Source organism: Lynx canadensis, chromosome A2 (assembly GCF_007474595.2).
Source record: "Lynx canadensis isolate LIC74 chromosome A2, mLynCan4.pri.v2, whole genome shotgun sequence".
NCBI lineage: Eukaryota > Metazoa > Chordata > Mammalia > Carnivora > Felidae > Lynx > Lynx canadensis.
This window is the reverse complement of record NC_044304.2, coordinates 17,430,035-17,453,112: the sequence shown is the minus strand read 5'-3', so window position 1 is coordinate 17,453,112 and position 23,078 is coordinate 17,430,035. Positions and strand designations below refer to the sequence as shown.

General features: G+C 39.8%; 1 protein-coding gene and 1 non-coding gene across 2 annotated transcripts; both read left to right on the top strand.

The window, feature by feature from the left end:
- Positions 1-6,843: 6,843 nt before the first annotated feature.
- On the top strand, positions 6,844-14,838 carry SPINK8 (serine peptidase inhibitor Kazal type 8 (putative)). Its single transcript, XM_030296044.2, has 3 exons — positions 6,844-6,849; positions 7,760-7,881; positions 14,763-14,838. Exons 1-3 carry the CDS (start codon positions 6,844-6,846, stop codon positions 14,836-14,838), a joined length of 204 nt encoding a protein of 67 aa, XP_030151904.1.
- Positions 14,839-17,639: 2,801 nt separating this feature from the next.
- LOC115509446 lies at positions 17,640-17,746 on the top strand. The gene has a single exon (XR_003967350.1). It is a non-coding gene; the product is annotated as a U6 spliceosomal RNA (small nuclear RNA).
- Positions 17,747-23,078: the final 5,332 nt, after the last annotated feature.

Below are 23,078 nucleotides of genomic sequence, written 5' to 3'. Positions count from 1 at the left end.
GAGAGAGAGAGAGAGAGAACATGAGCAGAGGAGGGGCAGAGAGAGGAAGACACAGATCCGAAGCAGGCTGCAGGCTCTGAGCTTCAGCACAGAGCCTGACGTGGGACTCGAACTCACTAACTGCAAGATCATGACCTGAGCCAGAGTTGGACATTTAACCGACTGAGCCACCCAGGCTCCCTATTTAGTCCTAATTCCTTTAGGTTACAGATGTAGAAACTGAAACTCAGAGGAAGAAAGGCTTCCCTCAGTGTCATTGGTATCAAAGCTGGGAGTCAAATTCTAACCTTTCAAACCCAGGACCACTGAACTTTTCAAAATACCTACTTACTATCCAGGCCTTCAAACCTTAGAAACTTTCATTTTCAGGGTCTATTTACATTTCTCAAACCCAAAAAGAACTTGAGCAGCTCTGTGGAAATAGAATCAGATATTCTTCTGGTCAATGGCTGGTTTTAGAGTTCATGCTTAATGGTAGGGAATCTCTGAGCGCCTCAGTGTGGTGCGTTCCAATCTGTGGGGGCTGGCGGCGTGGGTGGTGAAAGAATTCACCCAAGGCAGAGCAAAAGAGATCGAAGTTTCTTGAATACACTGCAAGGGAACAGCAGGCAGGACAGCAAGGGAGAAACTGTCTGCCAGGAGGCGGTGCTGAGGGGCCACAGTAATAGGCCCAAGTGAGGGAGTATGGGGACGAATGGAAATTTCCCATTTTTTGGTAATCTTCGGAATTGCGCCTGCTCGTAATCGGTCAGTTAGGGCCTATGGCTATTTTGAGGTAGGTCACGTGATGAGCCTGTGTCAGCTCCGGTGGTCGCTGTGGGTCCTTTTGCCTTCCTCAGGTTTCCATAGCTCAAGCCTCTACACCCAACACATCCTTTTTCCAATTGGACTTTGAAACTTTCATTTATCTTCAATTTTTTTACTTTCTATTGGTGCTTTCTCTCACTGAAAACATTTTTTTCCCAAGCCCCTCACATCTTAAGAGGCTCTGTAACAAATTGAAAACTAATCTCCATGCCTCTCATGGAGGGGCTTTCTCTTATGGGGAAAACTCCTTTCCCTCCTCTGCTGAAGAAAAAACTCTTTCCTTCCACTCCAACACTTCTGACACCAAATGTGTGGGTTTTCCACACCAAGCAATCCTCCCATTTTCTGTGGACACCAATCGGGTGTCTTACAGTTTAACACAATTATGACACTACTACCGGGCATGCATCCCAACAGTATGGGGTAAGGACTCAATCCCACAAGACTGCCCCTACTTCAGACAGCAATCACAAGACTGGGCCTCCAGCACTTCTAACCAACTAGCTATAACACAGGAATTCCCCTGACTCCATTCTTAGGTTCAATAATTTGCTAGAATGGCTCACAGAACTCAGGAAAGTGCTTTACTTACTATTTCCGGTTTATTATAAAAGGCAGAACTCAGAAACAGCCAAATGGAGAGGCACAGGGCAAGGTAGGTGGGAAGGGACACAGAGCTTCCATGTCCTCTGGGGGCACCACCCTCCCAGCACCTCAATGTGTTCAACCTGGAGTCTCTCCAAACCCTTTGGTTTAGGATTTTTATGGAGGTTCCATTATGAAGGTGTCTACTGAGAAAAAGAGGCAAAACCGAAAAAAAAAAAACCAAAAAACACAAAGACCTTTATTTGAGGTCTCAGAATTGCAATTTGGCAAGAACAGATTCCAGAGCTACTATGTGCTGCTCACATGGGAAAACAAGGGGTTTTTATGAGAAAGGAGGGTAACTACATGATCCTAGATAAATAAGAGAAGAAAAAAACCTCAATTCAGTGCTGACTGGTAGAGCTGCTTTTGATTACTATCTAGTTGGTTATTTTATGGGTACTATCGAACAGAACTCCTCCTGGTATGCATTAGGTAACTTTTCCATCACGATGAAGGTCATATCCACAGTTTTATGGTCTGAATACCAGTTGTTCTGTTGGATTTTACGAGCAACTGTTTGTAATACAATTAGCACTTCTGGCCCAGTTCGAGAGTTCATTACTTAGAATGGAAAATAGAGCTTCAAAATGGAATCTCTTATGTCTAGCAATTTTGTACAGGGGCACCTGGGTGTCTCAGATGGTTAAGTGTCCAACTTCGGCTCAGGTCACGATCTCACAGTTTGTGAGTTCAAGTCCCACACTGGGCTCTCTGCTGTCAGCGCAGAGCCCGTTCCAGATCCTCGGTCTCCCTCTCTCTTTGTCCCTTCCCCACTTGCTCTCTTTGTGTGTGTGTGTCTCTCTCTCTCAAAATAAATGAACTTAGGGGCCCCTGGTGGCTCAGTCAGTTGAGCATCCAACTTCGCCTCAGGTCATGATCTCGCGGTCCATGAGTTTGAGCCCCACATCTGGCTCTGTGCTGACAGCTCAGAGCCTGGAGCCTATTTCGGATTCTGTGTCTCCCTCTCTCTCTGCCCCCACTCATGCTCTGTGTGTCTCTCTCAAAAATAAGTGTTTAAAAAATTTTTAAAAATAAATGAACTTTAAAAAAATTACACAGGGGGCGCCTGGGTGGCGCAGTCGGTTGAGCGTCCGACTTCAGCCAGGTCACGATCTCGCGGTCCGTGGGTTCGAGCCCCGCGTCAGGCTCTGGGCTGATGGCTCGGAGCCTGGAGCCTGTTTCCGATTCTGTGTCTCCCCCTCTCTCTGCCCCTCCCCCGTTCATGCTCTGTCTCTCTCTGTCCCAAAAATAAATAAAAACGTTGAAAAAAAAATTAAAAAAAAAAAAATTACACAGTTCCACAAAGGCATGATTAAATCATTGTCCTTTGGTGATTAGTTCAATCTCCAGCCCCTCTCCTCTCCAGAGGTTGAGGGGTGGGGTGGAAGGTTCCAATTCTCTAATCCTGTGGTTTTTCCCTCTAGAAACCAGCCCCATTCTCCTCCTCCAAGAGCCACCTCATTAGCATAAACTCAGGTATGGTGGAAAGGGGCTTATTATGAATAACAAAAGACACTCCTCTCCCCATCTCTCAGAAAATTACTAGGGTTTTTGGAGCTCTGTGCCAAGAACTGGAGACACACCAAACATATATTTCTTCTTATATCACACCTCCTCTTCCCTATTAAATGTAATCCTCTCTAAAGATATCCAGATATAGGGGTGCTGACGGCACAGAGCCTGATTGGGATTCTCTCTCTCTCTCAATAAATAAATAAGCATTAAAAAAACTGAGATATATTTTTACACTTTCCCATCTCTCACTCAATCCTCATCCCCACTGCTCCTGAGAACACCACCCACTGCCAGCGACCCTCCTGCAAGCACACCGTGTGACCTTCTGGCTAAGTCTTATGCCAACCCTCTGTGAGGAACATCTTTCTTGAAAATCCATCTTTCTTGAAAATCACTCTGTCCTTCTCTAGTTTTGTGGCCTTATATTTTCGCTCAAATCTGTTTCTCTCCTTTGTAACCATATCAACCCTGTTCAGTCGGTGAAACACTTCATGTATAATATAAATCCATGCCTGTCTCACAAAAATGACTCTTCCTTTAAAAAAAAATTTTTTTAATGTTTATTTATTTTCGAGAGACAGAGAGACAGAGTGTGAGTGGGGGAGGGGCAGAGAGTGAGGGAGACACAGAATCCAAAGCACAGAGCCCAATGAGGGGCTCAAACTCACAAACCACAAGATCATGACGTGAGCTGAAGTCAGATGCTTAAACTGAGCCATCCAGGTGCCCCTAAAATGACTCTTCCTTAATGAAGGTTTTCATCATTGTTCCCTGAAAGTATTTTTATATTCTCCATAACTGTTCCTTTTGTCTCCAACTTGACTTCCTCTAACCCACCATCCTACTTCTTAAGAGCTGTCTTTTTTAGGGCAAATCTTATCATAGCTCTGCTGTACTAAACACAAAAGTCTTTGTGATAATTGCCTTACTACTATGATGGGTTTCCTAGTGATAGAGTAGGCAGTTAGTGATACTGGAGCAGGAAACAGGACTTTCTCACCAGTACAAAGATAAAAATCAAGAAACCACCAATCATCCCCAGAACACAAACAGCTAGAAAAAGACCCCAGGGGATATGCATGCATTATCCCCTATAACCACTGCACTACAGTAACCTATAGCTTCGTTGTAATACATTTATATTGCGGTTGATCCTCCTCATGGAGGATAGCTGACATGACAGTTCCCACAAGGACCTCATAGGGCCAAAAACTCCCTCTCTGGACTGGCAGGAGGAGTCCCTTAGAGGATCAGAAATAGCTCAGACTCAGTCAGAGGCCTCCCTAACTATGACCCATAACCTATGCAAACAAAAAAAGAAAAAAAAAACCTAATTCTGGTGCAATTGTGACCTCTGGGCCTCCTTCCTCTCCCATTCTGAGAGTGTACTTTCCCCTTAACTGCTATTAAACTCTTGCCTACTTGAGATTTTGGCTCTGAATTCTTTCTTGGCCAAATTCAGAAACTGAGGTTGGTGGTGAGTCAGGGAAGAGACCTGCTGTTGACATCAGCTGTTGACATTAGTTGACACGCCACTTATATACATATCCAATAACTACACACCATATGCTCAGCTTGTTCCAGAAACTGAGCTAGATCCTGGTTATAAGGCAGAAATGGTCCCTGGTCCAACAGTGTGACAGACCAGTGGCTGGAAAGACTGATCAAGTGCCAATAAACTAGTATCCAGAATATATAAAGAACGCTTGCAACTCAATAATAAAGAGACAAATAAGCCAATTTTTAAAAAATAGGCAAAGTAACTGAATAGACATTTCTCCAAAGATGATAAACGAATGGCTAATAAGTACATGAAAAGATGCTCAACATCATCGGTCAGTAGGGAAATATTCATCAAAACCACAATGAGATACCACTTTGTACCCACTATGATGGCTATAATAAAAAAGGGAGAAAATACCAAGGGTCGACAAGAATGTGAAAAACTTGGAATCCTCATACACTGTCACTGGAAATATAAAATGGTTCGGCTTCTTTGAAAAATAGTCCAGTAGTTTCTCAAAAGGTCACCATATGACCCAGGGATTCCACTCTTAGGTATATACCTGAGGGAAATAAAGACACATGGCCACACAGAAAATGTGTATAAATGTTCATATCAGCCTTGCTCATAATAGCCTAAAAGTGAAAACAATTCAGATGTCCATTGGTTGATTAATGAATAAGTAAAACATAGTATTTACATCCAATGGAATATTAAATTTAGCTATAAAGAGGAATAAAGTACTAATGCATACAATAACAGGGATAACCCTTTAAAATATCATGCTAAGTGAAAGAAGATAGACACAAAGACTACACATGTATGATTCTATTTATATAAAGTGTCCAGAAAGGACAGAAAGTAGATTATTGGTTGTCTGGGGTGGGGGAAGGGAGGGGGTATGGAGGGAGGAATGAAAAGGGACTGCTGACGAGTACAGGGTTTCTTTTTGGGGTGATGAAAATGATCTCAAACTGATTGTGGTAATGGTTGCACAGCTCTGTGAATATACTAAAAACCACTGTACATTTCAAATGGGTGAATTCTGTGGTATGTAAATCATATCTTAATAAAGCTGTTATATATAAATAGAGTTGATAATATAAATATGATTGTTATATCAGATCATTATAACATATAATTATATATAATAAAGTATTATACACATATACAGTGGACCCTTGAACAATGCAGGGTAAGGGGCACTGACCCTTACTCCCTCGTACAGTCAAAATCTGTGTATAACTTTGGGCTCCCCAAAACTTTACTAATAAGCCTACTTTTGACTGGAAGCCTTACCAATAATGTAAACACTTGATTAACATATATTTTGTATGTTATATGTATTGTGTACTGTATTCTTACAATAAAGTAAGTTAGAGAAAAGAAAATGTTATTAAGAAAATCATGGAGGCGCCCAGGTGGCTCAGTTGGTTAAGCCTCCGACTTCGGCTCAGGTCATGATCTCATGGTCCATGAGTTCAAGCCCTGTGTGGGGCTCTGTGCTGACAGCTCAGAGCCTGGAGCCTGCTTTGGATTCTGTGTCTCCCTCTCTCTCTGCCCCTCCCTGCTCACGCTATGTCTCTCTCTCTCTCAAATAAATAAACATTTAAAAAAAGAAAATCATAAGGAAAAATACATTTACATTTCAATATTGTCCTTATTGAAAAAAATCCACATGTAAGTGGACCCACACAGTTCACTTTGGGCCAAGAGTATGTAAGCTTTTGAAATTAATATAACATTGTATGTTAATTACACTTCAATTAAAAAAAAGAAAAAATATATGGAAGCCTTAATGAAAGTCAGCAGCTTTGAAGGTATCTCAATATAACTGCTTCATGGAAATTTGTAATTTAGAGAGTGTTTTCTAAAACAACTGAGAAGGATTATGAAAGTTGTTATTTACCTATGAAAGGGCAGGGCCAGAATTAAGATCCCCATTTTACATGAGGGAGGGGGTCACAAGTTCCCTATTTCTTCACTTCTTTAGAGAGCAGTATGCATCACAGAAGAACCCGGGCCCTTCTTTTTTTTAAGTTTACTTATTCTGAGGGTGAGTGGAGAGAGAGAGAATCCCAAGCGGACTCCATGCTGTCAGAGCAAAGCCTGATGCATGGCTTCATCTCATGGAACTGTGTGATCATTACCTGAGCCGAAATCAAGAGTCAAATGCTTAACCAACTGAGCCACCTGGGTGCCCCAATCCCAGCCCCTTCTTAGGGATCTGATACTTTCTGTGTGCCAACCAGGGTCTCCTTCATCCTAGCTTTTCCCCCTAAGGTCAGAAGACAGAGCAACTCTTCTGAATGTGTTTTTGTCTTCCAGATTTCCCTCTTCCTGCAGGTGCAGGGGCTCGCGTACAAGAGATGAAGGTGAGCTCTACTTCCTTGGTTCCCAAGAACAGGAATGGGCAGCACGCCAGTTTCCTCGATAGCCCCAGATTTTTCTTCTGAGAGGTGGGGACAGAGGGGGTTGACATGGGAATAATATACCACAATAAAATCTGGGTCATCAACCATGTGTTGTGAATCAACCATCAACCATTTCATATGTTCCTGAGCCCTCTTCCCATGCATTATTCCAGTCAGTTCATACTCTCTTGTGGGATAGAAGGCAAATATTTTGAACCATTAAATGGACGAAATCATGGCTCAAATCCAGGTCTGTCCTATGCTGCAGTGGACATTTTTTCAGCTAAGATATGCCAAAATGTACATCCTGCACCCCACACACTAAGGCCCCACAATGTACTCTCTCTGTCCCCTTCCTTCTATATCTTACCTCTGCTGTGGTGAGTTTGACATCACTAATGTCTGAAGCACCATATATAAGTCACTCGGTAACGTTCATAAGAAAAGTCTAACCTTGAAAGACATTTTCCTTTCTGTAATCCAACAATCACATTTGGTAGTTGATAGGGCAGGGATTTTCATCCTGATGAGTCTTTTAGCTCAGACTGGGGAGTTCACAGATCATATGTTATATTATAATTTATGTTATATTATATATTATATTAATTATATTATAGTTATATTATTGGTTAAGTGCCGGTTATAATTTATATTATATTATATTATATTATTATTATTATATTATATTATATTATATTATATTATAATATTGGTTAAGTGCCAGGGGCCAAACACTGAAGTTGCTAAAGACCCTTCTCTAAACTCCTGGTCTAGCGTTCCTTTTTCAGTCCCCCTCCCCCCATTACCAGTGATGATGGTCAGAGGACCTGGAGTAAAGCATCTGAAGCAGCAATCTGTGTCTCATCTTTAGGTTGAGTGCATCGAGAATATAAATAAGTGCTGGTTTATCTCTTACATCAAGCCAAGTGAACCCATATGTGGCAGTGACCAGGTTACCTACAGTGGTGAATGCCATCTCTGCTCCAAAATTCTGTAAGTCTTGATTTCTCTTCTCCCTTCTGTCTGTCAGGAGGCTAAAGGTAGACAAGATAGGAGTAACCTCCTCAGAACACTTCCTAATAGTTCGATCTTCCCTCCAGAGACTCCTCCATTTCTTCCATCCTTCCCTATGTTCCCAGAAGGGATCTCATTCACACAATGCAGAAACAGAAAGCCACTGAGGTGAGAGTGTTCTGTCTGGCCTGGCTAAGTATCAAGTGGAAAGTTCTCAGTAGCAAGTAGCCACAGGACTCAGATCATGTGATCACAGATGAGGGTTACCCTCAAGCCCCCTCAGGCCAAAGAACAAATGCTGATGAAGAAGAGGAGGAGTGGGCTGGGTGTAGAATCTTCCCAGCTGATGGCTTATTGATCTTTGAATGGATATTATTCTCTCAAATAACTTTCTTTAGCTTCCAATTTTCTTTTACCTTTCATGCTTTAGCTATGTGGTTTAGTCTTTGGCCCCATCATATGTTAGAAGATTTGGGAGGCAACCACATGAAACGCCCAATTCTTTGGTCTGAGAGGAATAATAGTGAGGCACCAAAGTTTTTATCACGGAGGCTGCCTTACAGAGGTGGGAGGAGGATTTCCCAATATCTGCTTTCTCCTTTAAGGAGAAAAGCTACACCCCTGGGTAACTAAAATTTAGAGATTAAGTCCAATACTTTAAGAGAGAGAAAAGCAAAGACATGAGAGTAGAAAAAACTTATGTCTTTCTGTTTCCTCTTGTCTTCTTAAAAGAAGAAATAATAATCTTGGTCACAATAAGAGATGTTGAGCTGGGCAGGATTAGACTTTCTTGCATGCCTTGCTGCATAAATATCAAAATTTACACTAGAACCCATAAAACACTTGGTGAGGCAAACAACTTTGGCATCAGCCTCAATCACTGGTATAGACATCTGACAATCAGAATGCACAATCTGGGGAACTTAGACCATCATAGACTCATAGGATGCTAAAACCAAGAGATACTGGAGAGACAGCTTCCAGAGAATTCACACTGACTGTATTTTTTGAAATATTTTCTTAGTAGTTAAAATGGGAATTAAAAGTAATTTACTATAATCTAGTTTGGATTGATACATTAATTATGAAAGTATTTTAAAAACTTTGCTCCTATATAGCCCCATGCTTATTCACCCTTCTTTGCGTATCATTATCATGCAAATTATACTTCTATACATGTATGCCCATCAACGTAGATTTGTAATTATTGCTTTAGTTAGTTGTCTTTTAACTCAGGAGAAAAAAGTTTACAGAGAAAAAATACATTTATACTATCTTTTCTATTTTCCTATGTAGTTACCTTTATTGGTTCTCTTTGTTTCTTCATGTGTATTTGAGTTTCTGTCTAGTGTCCTTTCACTTCAGTCTAAAGTACACCGTGACCTGAGCCAAAATCAAGAGTCAGACACACACCTTTACTTCTGAAGACAATACTGTTTGCTGGTTATAGACTCAGTTGACAGTCACTTTCTTTCAGCACTTTATATGATCTTACTGTCTTCTGGCCATGGTTTCTGATGAGAAATCAGGTGTTAATCCTACAGAGCATCAGAGTATGTGATAATTCATTTCTCTACTGCCTCTTTCAAGATTCCCTCTTTGTCTCATCTTTCCAGTTTGATAATGATTTGTCCATATGTGGATCTCTTTGAGTTTATCCTATTTTGAGTTTATTGAACTTTTTGGATGTGTACATTAATGCCTTTTAATTAATTAATTAATTAATTAATTTATTTATTTTTAATGTTTTATTTATTTTTGAGGGAGAGAGACAGAGACAGAGACAGAGCATGAGCAGGGGAGGAGCAGAGAGAGAGGGAGACACAGAATCCGAAGCAGGCTCCAGGCTCCGAGCTGTCAGCACAGAGCCCGACGTGGGGTTTGAACTCACGAACCGTGAGATCATGACCTCAGCCGAAGTCGGACGCTCAACCGACTGAGCCACCCAGGCACCCCCTATTAATGCCTTTTTAATCAAATTTTTAATCAAAGTTGAAAGTTTCAGCCCTTATTTCTTCAAATGTTTTTTTTAATTTAATTTAATTTAATTTAATTAATTTATTTATTTTTAGTTTATTTACTTTTGAGAGAGAGAGGGGTGGGCAGGGAGAAAGAGAGAGAGGGAGAGAGAGAATCCTAAGCAGCCTCTCAGTGGCAGAGCCCGATGCAGGGCTCAATGTCATGACTATGAGATCATGACCTGAGCTGAAATCAAGAGTCAGACACTTAAGAGGCACCTGAGTGGCTCAGTTGGTTAAGCATCTGACTTCAAATCAGGTTATGATCTCACGGTTCCTGAGTTCAAGCCCCGTGTTGGGCTCTGTGCTGACAGCTGACAGTTGGGCTCGAGCCTGGAGTCTGTTTCAGATTCTGTGTCTCCTCTCTCTGTGCCCCTTCCTCTCTCTCTCTCTCTCTCTCTCTCTCTCTCTCTCTCTCTCTCAAAAATAAACATTAAAAAAAATTTTTTTTAAAGAGTCAGACACTTAACTGAGCCATCCAGGTGCCCCTTCAAATATGTTTTCTGTCCTCTCCTCTCCTCTCTTTCTGGGACTCCAATATGTTGATACACTTGTTGGTAGCCTCCATTTCTTTGTACCTCTGTTCATTTTTCCCCCCAAATTTGAACTGGCTTTTTCTTTTACTTGCTATCTGAAGTATTTTGACCCACTCTGCTCATTTTTCATTACTTTTTCTTTCTTTTCCTCAGACTGGACAATATTAATTGACCTATCTTCAAGTTCACTTACTCTTCTGTCTGCTCAAATCTGATGTTGATCCTCTTCAGTGAATTTTTCATTTCAGATAATTACATTTTTACACTTGACCTTAGCCAAAAGGCCAAGAAGCGATCAGATAATTATATTTGTCACTTCAATAATTTCTATTTGGGTTGTTTATGAAATATATTTCTATTGCTTTATTGATATTCTCTATTTGATGAGACATTATTCTCATACTTTCCTTTAGTTCTTTGGACATAGTTTTCTTTAGTTCTTTAAATATATTTAAAATAACTAGGGGCGCCTGGGTGGTGCAGTCGGTTAAGCGTCCGACTTCAGCCAGGTCACGATCTCGCGGTCCGGGAGTTCGAGCCCCGCATCAGGCTCTGGGCTGATGGCTCGGAGCCTGGAGCCTGTTTCCAATTCTGTGTCTCCCTCTCTCTCTGCCCCTCCCCCGTTCATGCTCTGTCTCTCTCTGTCCCAAAAATAAATAAACGTTGAAAAAAAAATTTTAAATAACTAATTTAAAGGGCACCTAGATGGCTCAGATCAAATCCTGCATGGGGCTGGCTGCTGTTGACACAGAGCCCACTTCCGATCCTCTGTCTCCTTCTCTCTCTGCCCATCCCCCGCTCATGCTTTCTCTCTCAAAAATAAATAAAACATTAAAAAAATAATTTAAAATCATTGTCTCATAAGTCTAATATCTGGGCTTCCTCAGTGACTGTTTCTATTGATTGCTTTTTATCCTGTGTATGGGCCATACTTCCTTGTTTCTTTGCATACATCACAATTTTTTGTGATTTTAAATAATATGTTGTGGCAACACTGGAAATCAGATTCTCTCCATTCTCCAAGGTTCGTTGCTATTGCTGTTTGTTGTTGCTGCTGCTATTTATTAGTTTAATGGTTTCTGGAATAATTCTGTGAAGTCTGCCTTCTTTGTCATGTATGGTCACTGACAAGTCCTACTCAATTATCTTAGTGGTCTCATAGGGATTAGACAAAATTTTCCTCAAATGGTTGGAACCAATAAATCTCCCAGTTTTTGCCAACAAAAACATTGTATGTGTTGAGGAATGTCTTCAACACTTAGCCTTTGCTTCCTGCTTTTGGAGAGCTTCAAGATTAGCCAGAGGTGAGAGCTTAAGGCCTTCTCGGGTCTTTCCTGATCATGCACATAGCCCTACACATGTTCATGGTCTTCTAGATTCCCGGGAATTTCTTAGTGCTTTTCAAAACCTCCTATGGATATCTCATTCCTCTACCTTTACTTTTAAGCTTTTGGTTGGCTTATTGTTTTCCTCCAACTGCTATCCACCATAAGACAGCCACGATACTGAAACATTGCCTCTGATTGTTTTCAACAAATGCTCCCAGGGGAAAAGGCTGTTCACACTGGGGTATCTCTGAGTTAGGTCAAACAAAAACAGCTCTCCAAGTGGGTCTTCTAGAGAACCATCAGACAGGTCAAGGAATGACAATTCTTTGGTAATGGTACTCTGAAGGAGTTCCCAAACCATCTTGTCCCCTCTAGGTGCTGCCGGGCTGCTTGTTTTCACTATGATACAGAGCTGTTGTTTTTTAATACTACTATAGATCTGAGATCCCATTTCCATTTTTGCAAAGGAAAAAAAAGCCATTGGTACATAGACTTTGTAGATTGCTTTGGGTATATGGACATTTTGACAATATTCAGTCTTCCAACCCATGAGCATGGGGGAGGCTTCCATTTATTAGGACATTTTCTTTCAGAAATGTTTTGTAGTTTGTGGTGTACAAGTCTTTCACCTACTGGGCTAAATTTATTCAGAGGTATTTTATTTTTTTGGATGCTATTGTAAATGGAATTGTTTTATTAATTTTATTTTCAGATTGTTCACTGATGCTGTATAGAAACACAACTGACTTTCATGTGTTGGTCTGTACCCTGAAACAATCTAATTATTAGCTTTAGTAGTTTTTATATGAATTTTTTGGGATTTTCTATATGTAGAATCATGTCCTCTTCAAACAGAGATAGTTTTACTTCTTCTTTCCAATTTGGATCACTCTACCTACCACAGCTTTATTGAGGTAAAACTGACAAATAAAATTTTGGATGCCTTTAATTTCTCTTTCTTGCCTAAAGCTCTGGCTAGAACTTTTAGCATAATGTTGAATATCAGTGGTAAAAGTAGGTATCCTTGTCTTGTTCCTGATCTTAGAAAGAGATCTTTCAAGGGTACCTGGGTGGTTCAGTCGGTTAAGCATCTGACTTCATCTCAGGTCATGATCTTGCAGTTTGTGGGCTCGAGCCCCAATTCGGGCTCTGTGCTAACAGCTCAGAGCCTGGAACCTGCTTTGGGTTCTGTGTCTCCCTCTCTCTCTCTGCCCCTCCCTCACTCATGCTCTGTCTCTCTCCCTCTCAAAAATAAACATTAAATTTTTTTAAATAAATAAACATTAAAAATTTTTTAAAAAAATAATGAGAGACCTTCCAGTCTTTCACCATTGAGTATGATATTTGTTGTGGGGTTTTCATAAATGTTCTTTATCATGTTGAGGAAGTTCCCTTCTAGTCTTTCTTTTTCTGAGTGTTTTTATTATGAAAAAGTGTTGAATTTTGCCAAATACTATGAGGGTTTTGTTAAATGTCAATTGAGAAGAACAGGTCCTTTTTACCTCCTTCGTTCTATTAAGTGATGTTATTGCATAGATATGGTTGATATTTTTAGGTTGAACCACACTGCACTCTTGGGATAAATCTTGCTTGGTCATAGTGTGTACTTCTTGTAATATGCTGTTGGATTCAGTTTACTAGTATTTAGTTGAGAATTTTTGCATTTATATTCATAATGGATATTGGCCTATAGTCTTTTTAATTTTTTTTTGAATGTTTATTTTTGAGAGAGAGACAGAACATGAACGGGGAAGGGGCAGAGAGAGGGAGACACAGAATCCAGAGCAGGCTCCAGGCTCTGAGCTGTCAGCACAGAGCCCAACTTGGGGTTCGAACTCCCAAACTGTGAGATCATGACCTGAGCTGAAGTTGGACACTTAACCAACTGAGCCACCCAGGCACCCCTATAGTCTTGTTTGTGTGTGTGTGTGTGATGTCTTTATCTTTGCTATCACGGTAATTCTGGCTTCATAGAATGATTAGAAAGTATTTTTTCCTCTTCTATTATCTGGAAGAATTTGAAAAGAACTGGCATTCTCTCTTAAATGTTTGGTAGTATTCACTAATGAAGATATTTGGTCTTGAACTTTTCTTTGTTAAGAGGTTTTTTTCATTGCTGATTCAAGCTCTTTACTTGATATAGATCTTGAGATTTTCTCTTTCTTGAGTCAGTGTAGGTAATTTGTGTTTCTAGGAATTTGTCCATTTCATCCAGGCTATCTAATTTGTTGACACTTGTTCATAATATTCCTTAAAAATCATTTTTTATTTATGTAAGGTCAGTAATAATGCCTTAACTTTCATCAAATCCATACCTTAATTTTATTGTATATTCTCTTTATGATACCCTGTATTTCTACTTAAATATTCAAGATGATTTTGAATTTTCTATATTTGATTTAATGCTAAGTATGTTTTGTACATCCAGTATCTTTGACAAACAAACATCTATAACAACAGGTATTCTAAAATACTTGTTACAGGGGTGCCTGGCTGGCTCAGTCGGTGGAGCATGTGACTCTTAATCTTGGGGTTGTGAATTCAAGCCCTAAGTCGGGTATGGATATTACTTAAAAATAAAATCTTATTTTAGAATTTTTAAAAAATTTTTGTTTATTTTTGAGAGAGAGAAAGAAAAAGAATGAGCAGGGGGAGGGGCAGAGAGAGAGAGAATCCCAAGCAGGCTTTTGTGCTCTCAGTGCAGAGCCCAACACGGAGCTCGATCCCATGAACTGTGAGATCATGACCTGAACTGAAATCAAGAGTTGACGCTTAAACAACCGAGCCACCCAGGATCCCCAAAATTAAATCTTAAAAAAAAAAAGAAATAAAATAAAATATTTGTTACATAAGAATTCACTATAAGCAGAGTGTTTTTCCTTCTCAAATTTAGCTAAAGATTATCAAAGAAAATTTAGTCATAATGTATAATATGCCATAAAGTAAAAAATGATCATTTCAAAATATAATTCTTTCAGATATGAAGGGCTAAACATAACTAAACTGTATGATGGACCTTGTGTAAGTAAAGTCACTTTCATTCTTCACTTTTAGGAATAAATCAGATATACTGATATGTTGTAGAGAGTTTTAAATGTTTTGTTATAAAAACTTTCAAGCATAAAACTAGATACAACAGTAAATATCATATGCCTATTACATCAATCCAACCAAGTACAAAGTGTTTGCCACATTTCCTTCCTTTATAATTTCTTCTTTCTTTGCTTAGGTATATTAACACATGGCTTGGACATCATGTCATTTCACTCTCAGAAGTGTGGACATTTCCTTACATGCCCATAATTCTGTTATCACACCTAATTAGTTCCCTGTCATCTTCTAATATGTACTTCATGTTCAAATTTTCCCAGCCATCTCAAAAATAATACCTGCTGGGGAAATAAAAGTATTTTAGCCTAATAACTTAGTAGTAAAGAACATCCAGTCCATCCTTTCTGTTCCCTGTCATGCCCAATTTCTGGGATATTGACAAAAGACATTAATTGGAACATGAAAGGTTATTCTGCGACGAATGGATCAGGTCTTGCTTAGCTCTGGTCTAGATATTGTGTCTTTGACCTTAGAGTCATAAGGCCAAAGCAAGAACTCGGCTGAAGCCATAGAGATCATTGTAGAATTATGAGGCATATAAATAAGACTGGAGAGGGGCCCCCAGGTGGCTCAGTCAGTTAAGCGTCTGACTCTTGGTTTCAGTTCAGGTCATGATCTCATGGTTCATGAGTTTGAGGCCTGCATCAGGCTCTGTGCTGATGGCCTAGAGCCTACTTGCAATTCTGTCTCCCTCTCTCTCTGTCCCTCCCCTGCTTGCTATCTATGTCTCTCAAAATAAATAAGAGAGACTCTTTATTTTTTTTTTTAATTTTTTTTTCAACGTTTATTTATTTTTGGGACAGAGAGAGACAGAGCATGAGCGGGCGAGGGGCAGAGAGAGAGGGAGACACAGAATCGGAAACAGGCTCCAGGCTCTGAGCCATCAGCCCAGAGCCTGACGCGGGGCTCGAACTCACGGACCGCGAGATCATGACCTGGCCGAAGTCGGACGCTTAACCGACTGCGCCACCCAGGCGCCCCAAGAGAGACTCTTTAAAAAAAAAAGAGAGAAATAAAACTGAAGAAAATCATCTTGGAACAAAATATGAAGAAGGTTGAAGGTAAAACAGGTAAAATGATTACATGCTTTTGTAATAACTCTATGACAATATCTTTTAATATAATCTCAGTGACAAGTTGACAAGGCTCAACTGATGTATATAGACCACCATACATATTACTTGGGGAAGGCCTATAACCCGAAAGTTCTCTAGTTCCACTAGAGAGAAATCATGGTGGCAGGTTTGGGGGCAGCCTGGGTAAGACTAGTCTAGAAATCAACTGGTACACTGTGGAAGGTGTCTTCATGGAGTTACATGCAATTTTCAGAATAAATCAGATATACATTTAGAAGTATGAGTAGATCTCAAAATACTGCACTGAGAGAAAAAGCAACAGAAGGAATAATACAAGTAACACCATACCGTTATATAAACTAAAAATAACACAAACAATATATATTTTATACAAATACATAAACAAAAAGAGATACACTGAACTCATTAAAATCATTGGCTATAGTGTGGGGAGAAAGAGAGGAAACAAATAAATGAATGAATAGTGGCCCCTCCCCACAGCCCTTTCCCAAAGCACAATGGAAACTGTTTTTGACAGGATCACCAAAAAAATAACAATATCCTTGACAGGAAGACCAACAATGATCACTGATGGATTGCCAACCATGTACCCTGCACTGTGTCACATGCTTTGCCTATATCTACTCCCCTGTGCTTCTACAACCCCCACCATGAGGAAGGTATTGCTATTAGCTATGTTTCATAATGAAAAATGGAGAGGTCCACAGAGGGATGTGACTTGCCCAAGGATACACAGCTAGGAACGGGAAGGACCGAGTCCTGAACCTGGCTAGTCAGCCTCCAGACCCTGTTCTTTAACACCACTTTCTGTGCTGCCCATGGCACCCCATGTGCCTCTGACTTCGACTCTACTCCACTCCAACTTCCTCCTCCTCTACCCTCCACCTTTCTGCCCCATGGCTCTCCTGGGGTCCAAAGACTCACATAGGCACCTGCATCCTCAGCTCTCCTCTTCTCTTCCCACTTCCACTCTGTGCTTTTGTTCTCCAGTGAAATTAGGTCTCTAGTCTGACTTAATTCGCAGAATAATTGTTTAGCATTCCTCCTATAGGACTATGGGTGTAGTTATTAATGTGGTACTTTTTCTCTTCATTTTCCCAAATTTGATTTCTCTAAGCAGGTATTTCCTTTGCAGGAAAACTCCTGAACTTTACCATGAAGAATTACAGAACTTGCTGAATCACCAGATGATCAAGGGGAACATAATGGCTGCCACTTCAAGTATTACTCCCTGTAGAAGAAAATGCTGGCACTGGAGGAAACCAATGGTTAGAGGATCAAACTCCTTGAGATTTTGCTTCTTCGATAAATGATTCTCAGTAGAAAATATGGCTGGCAAACACTTCTCTTGGTTAATAAGAATATGTTAAAAATATCAACTATTCTGTGTTCTCATCCCAAAACTACATGATTTATGCCTCGGGGTCCCTCTGTTCTTGTATAGATTGTGAGCAAATGACCACAGAAATCTAAACAAGGGGATAGATACCTCAAGGGCAGCTCTATTTATAACCTGAGGGCTCTCCGGTCATTACCGAGCTGAATGTGTCATGTGAGTGATGTGGCTTTCAATACACCAGGATCTGGTTTGAGAAATTAACAACCATAACATAAAAGAGAGACTACTATTCAAAGAATATGTATTGAGTGCTCGCTTCGGCAGCACATAAACTAAAATTGGAACGATGCAGAGGAGATTAGCATGGCCCCTGTGCAAGGATGACACACAAATTCATGAAGCTTTCCATATTTTTTGGAAGCCAATTTGACAATAAATTATATTTTAAAAAATGAATAAATAAATAAAACAACAAAAAAAGAAAATATATTGAGCACAATACTTGGAGTAATGCCTGGCCACAGTAAGGTTTCTAAATAAATACTCTACAAGCACTAACTTCTCTATCTCACGATAAACTTAGGAAGTATACCCCCATTTTAATGACAAAGGAACCGAGGCTTAGAGAGTTTCACATAATTCCACAGTGAAGATTCTACTAGAACAAACTGCATAGATCCTTATATAAAACATACAGTTAGGGTCCTAGGGAAACACATATATACACACACACACAAGACTGAGAAAGGATGAGGAAATACATGCTTATGTTAATATATGTTTATTTCTTATGCTTTAATGCTTTTGCACTTTCCTAAAATTATAAACTGAAGACTAATGATATCACTCAGGACTAAGGACATTTACTCAACATAATCTAGAAGTTACAGTCATTTGCTCCAATTTCTTCTCACTTCTTAGGACACAGCATAACAAGAATGAAAAGAATAGAGTGAGAGTCTTATCAGAAGTTCTTAAATGAACCCCAGGCAGCATGCATTAATAAATTAAAAAGCCTCCCAAACTCAGAAATTCTAATGCAAAACCAGAATTAGGAACCATCTGACTCAATTATCTTCTTGAGGTCCCATGCAACACAGAGATCCTACAACTCTAAAGAGAAAATTATTTATATCTGATGGCACTATTTGCTCAGTGTGGATATGTCTTTTCTTCAGATATGAGAGACTGAAAGTGTCTATAGAAATAAAAGAGGTGGACAGAGATTTAATATGAGGGTGAAATTGTTTAAGGGGGAAAGAGGAGATGAGAAGAAGAGACAAAGTGGAAACCTCCACTGAACTCATGCTGGTGGGTTCAAATCTGCTCCAACATGACCTGCACACATACATAAAATGACATTTGTATGATGATAACACCACAAAGGAAGAGGTAGATGGAGCTATATAGAAGCAATATTGAGCATTAAAATTAAGATGGAATTAACATGAACTAGATTGTTATAAGTTAAGATGTTAATTGCAATCCCTAAGGCAATCACTAAGGAACTAACTAAAAAAATATAGTAAAAGAAATGACAAGGGAATGAAAATAGTACACTCAAAAATATTTAACATACAAGAAAAATCAATAATGGAAGAATAGAAGAACAAAAAAGACAGATAGAAAACAAATAACAAAATGGCACAGGACAATCTTACCTTATCCACAGCTATGTGAACATTAACATCAAAAAGAGATTGGCAGAATGAATAAAAACACAATCCAATTAGATGCTGTCCACAAGAGATACATTTTTAATTTTTTTTTAATGTTTATTTTTGAGAGAGAGAGAGAGACACACACACACAACAAAGTAGGGGAGGGGCAGAGAGAAAGGGAGACACAGAATTCGAAGCACGCTCCAGGCTCTCAGCTGTCAGCACAGAGCCTAAAGCAGGGTTGAACTCATGAACTGTGAGATCGTGACCTGACTCTTAACCGAATGACCCACCCGGGTGCCCCAAGAGATACATTTTGGATTCTAAGACACAAATAGGTTGAAAATAAAGGATTAAAAAAAGATGAGCCATGCAAACAGTAACAAAAAGAAACCTGGAGTGGCTATACTACTATCAAACAAAACAGAATTTAGACAAAAACTGTTACCAGAGACAAAGGATTTAAAAAAATTTTTCTTTTTTAATTTGAGAGAGAGCGCTCGTGCAAGTGGGAGATGGGTAGAAGGAGAGGGAGAGAGAGAATATTAAGTAGGCTCCATGCCCAGCATAGGGCCGGACGTGGGGCTCAATCTGACAACACTGGGATTGTGACCTGAGCCAAAATCAAGAGTCAGATGCTTAATCGACTGAGGCACTCAGGCGCCCCCCCAGGATATTTTATAATGATCAAAGAATCAAACCATCAAGAGGGCATATAAATATAAAAATTTTTGCAACTAAAAATAGAGCCCCAAAAATTCATGAAGCCAATTAGAGAGAAATAGACAATTCCACAATAATAGCTGGAGATTTTGGGGCACCTGGGTGGCTCAGTCAGTTAGGTGTCCGACTTCGGCTCAGGTCGTGATCTCACGGCTTGTGAGTTCAAGCCCCGCGTCGGGCTCTGTGCTGAAGGCTCAGAGCCCGGAGCCTGTTTAGGATTTTGTGTCTCCCTCGCTCTCTGCCCCTCCCCCGCTCACACTCTGTCTCTCTGTGTCTCTCAAAAATAAGCATTTAAATAAATAAATAAATAAATAAATAAATAAATAAATAAATTTTAAAGCGCATACCAGCCAATGCAGCAATACTTCCAAGGGTATAAAACACTGCAAAAATCTTTAAAAAAATAAAAATAATAATAGTAGCTGGAGATTTCAACATCCCCTTTTCAATCCTGGATAGAGCAACTAAGCAGAAGATCAAAAGTAAAGTAGAAGACTTGAATAACTAAAACTATACAGACATCACAGACCCCACTAGACATCTACAGAACACTTCATACAACAATAGCAGAATTACACATATTTCTCAAGTGCACGTGAAATATTCTCCAGGATAGACTATATCCTGGACCATTAAAAATGTCCAATAAATTTAAAAGGATTGAAATCATACAAAGTATGTTTTCTGATCACAATGGACTAAAATTAGAAATCAATAGAAGGAAATACCTAAGAAATAGCTAACAAAATTATTGGCAAATACCTAACAAACCTATGTATACATTTGCCTTCCAAGCCAGTAATCTCACTCCTCTAAGAATCTACCACTCTGAAGAGACACCTCTATACAAAAATATATATGTGTGAGGTGTCTGGGTGGCTCAGTTGGTTGAGCGTCCAGCTTTGGCTCAGGTCATGATCTCACGGTTTGAGTTTGAGCTCCACATCGGGCTCTGTGCTGACAGATCAGAGTCTGGAGCTGCTTCGGATTCTGTGTCTCCCTCTCTCTCTGCCCCTCTCCTACTCCTCTGTCTCTCAAAAATAAATAAATGTTGGGGCGCCTGGGTGGCGCAGTCGGTTAAGCGTCCGACTTCAGCCAGGTCACGATCTCGCGGTCCGTGAGTTCGAGCCCCGCGTCAGGCTCTGGGCTGATGGCTCAGAGCCTGGAGCCTGTTTCCGATTCTGTGTCTCCCTCTCTCTCTGCCCCTCCCCCGTTCATGCTCTGTCTCTCTCTGTCCCAAAAATAAATAAACGTTGAAAAAAAAATAAATAAATGTTAACGATTTAAAAAAAAGTGTGTGTGTGTGTGTGTGTGTGTGTGTGTGTAGTTATTCACTGCAGCATTGTTATTGCAAATTACTGAAAACAACCTAAATGTCCATGTATAGGAGAGTGGTTAAATACACTATAGTACATCACACAATAAACAGCAAGGCAGCTGTAAAAGTGAATTAGAAACATATCTATGAGCTGATATGCAGTGTTTTCCAGGGCATTCTGTAAGTGGAGAAAGCAAAATGCCAAAGAGTATCTACACTACACTACACTTGTGTAAGAAAGAAGGGGATAAAATAAAATACATCTGTATCTGCTCATTTGTGCAAAGGGAATACAGAGAGGGTAAACTAGAAACAAAAAAAAAGGTTGGTTACCTGTAGGGAGTAGGTGGGGAAATGACGGAAAGAAATGGGGAATGGGAACAAGACAGTAGGAATGAGGGGGGAGTAGCACTTCTCTGAGCGTATCTTTTTTGGTACAGTTCTCTTAAAACCACAGTTATGGTTCACATACACAAAAATAAACAATTAAACCCAACCAGGATGTGGGGAACTCAAAATGGAATACAAACACTAACCACTGCACTATCTGTGCAAATATTTGTTAATATTTCTGTATATTTCCCACACTGAAGGGATAGGGAAGAAGACAACCAACCTAAGTAACTTTGTAGATCAGTATCTTGACTGGCTACTGTAAGGCTAAAGACAACAAGAATTCTACATAAACACTGCATTCCAGTTGGTAACTGGTGAGGGAGAAGATGCCAGATTTCGTGGGGGACAGAACAGATTTGAGATGAGGATTGCATTTGAAGAGTAGATGTGCTGTAGGCAATTGGGAGTGGCTGGAGCTCCAAAGGATGTCAGGGAGAGCCCTCCACCCTCACCTAATAGATTGGTCTTTACTTCTACCTTAAGAAATGACTCCTCTGGAGGCTCCATTCAAGAGAAATGGAACTCTAATCCAAACAGCAGTAGAGGACAACTCACTTATTTTGCCTGGAGATGTTTTGTTTTACTTAGCAATTTGTAGAGTCATATTTATTAGCCAGTTGGTAGGAGACATTTATTTATCGTAGCTGCCAACAAGCTGTAGTTGTTTAGACTACAGTCTACAGTTCATTCTTGGTCTTTTATGACATTTATTTACTTAAGTGACATAGCCTTTCCTTGATGGCTTTTAGACCATATCTTCTTGGGAAAGTCTCCTCACCATGAAGGATATAAACATATTTTCCTAAATTTCATTCCAACATTTTCATCATTTTACCCATTTAAAGCCAGGCAGAATTTAGCATGTATTTGGTTGGAGTTAGTCTGTTTCCTTCCAGATGGATCCTCAACCTTATTGAACATTAACCTTTTCTGTGGAATGCCATTGACTTTTATGTATACCTGTACTTCACTATTTGATGAAAGTGGATTTATAAAAAATTATTTTTGTAAGACAAGTCTATACCCAACCATTCTTTTTTTAAAAAATGGAGCACCTAGGTGGTTCAGTTGGTTGAGCATCCAACTTCAGCCCAGGTTATGATCTCAACAGTTCGTGAGCTGGAGCCCCAGATCCTCTGCCCTCCCACCCCCCTTCTCTGATCCTCTCCCGCTCACTCATACTCTCTCTCTCAAAAATAAATAAACATAAAAAAATAAAAATAATTTTTAGGGGTGCCTAGGTGGCTCAGTCGGTTGAGCATCCAACTTCGGTTCAGGTCATGATCTCACGGGTTCATGAGTTTGAACCCCGCATGGGTGTCACTGCTGTCAGTGCAGAGCCTGCTTTGGATCTTCTGTTCACCCCCTCTCAGTCCCTCCCCTGATCATCCTCTCTCTCTCAAAAATAAACATTTGTAAAAGAATAAAAATATTTTTTTACTGGTTTTAAAATATTTATTCTTCTGCATACAAGACCTTCATTCTAAAAGCTTTGCCCATGACTGATGTAATCCTATTCCAACACCACAATTTAAATTATTGTAGCTTATATTTAATATCTAAGCGTTACCTCATTACTACTATTTCTGAACATTTTCTTGCCTGTTTTTTTCTGTCATCTTTAAGAATATTCTTGGGGGGTGCCTGGA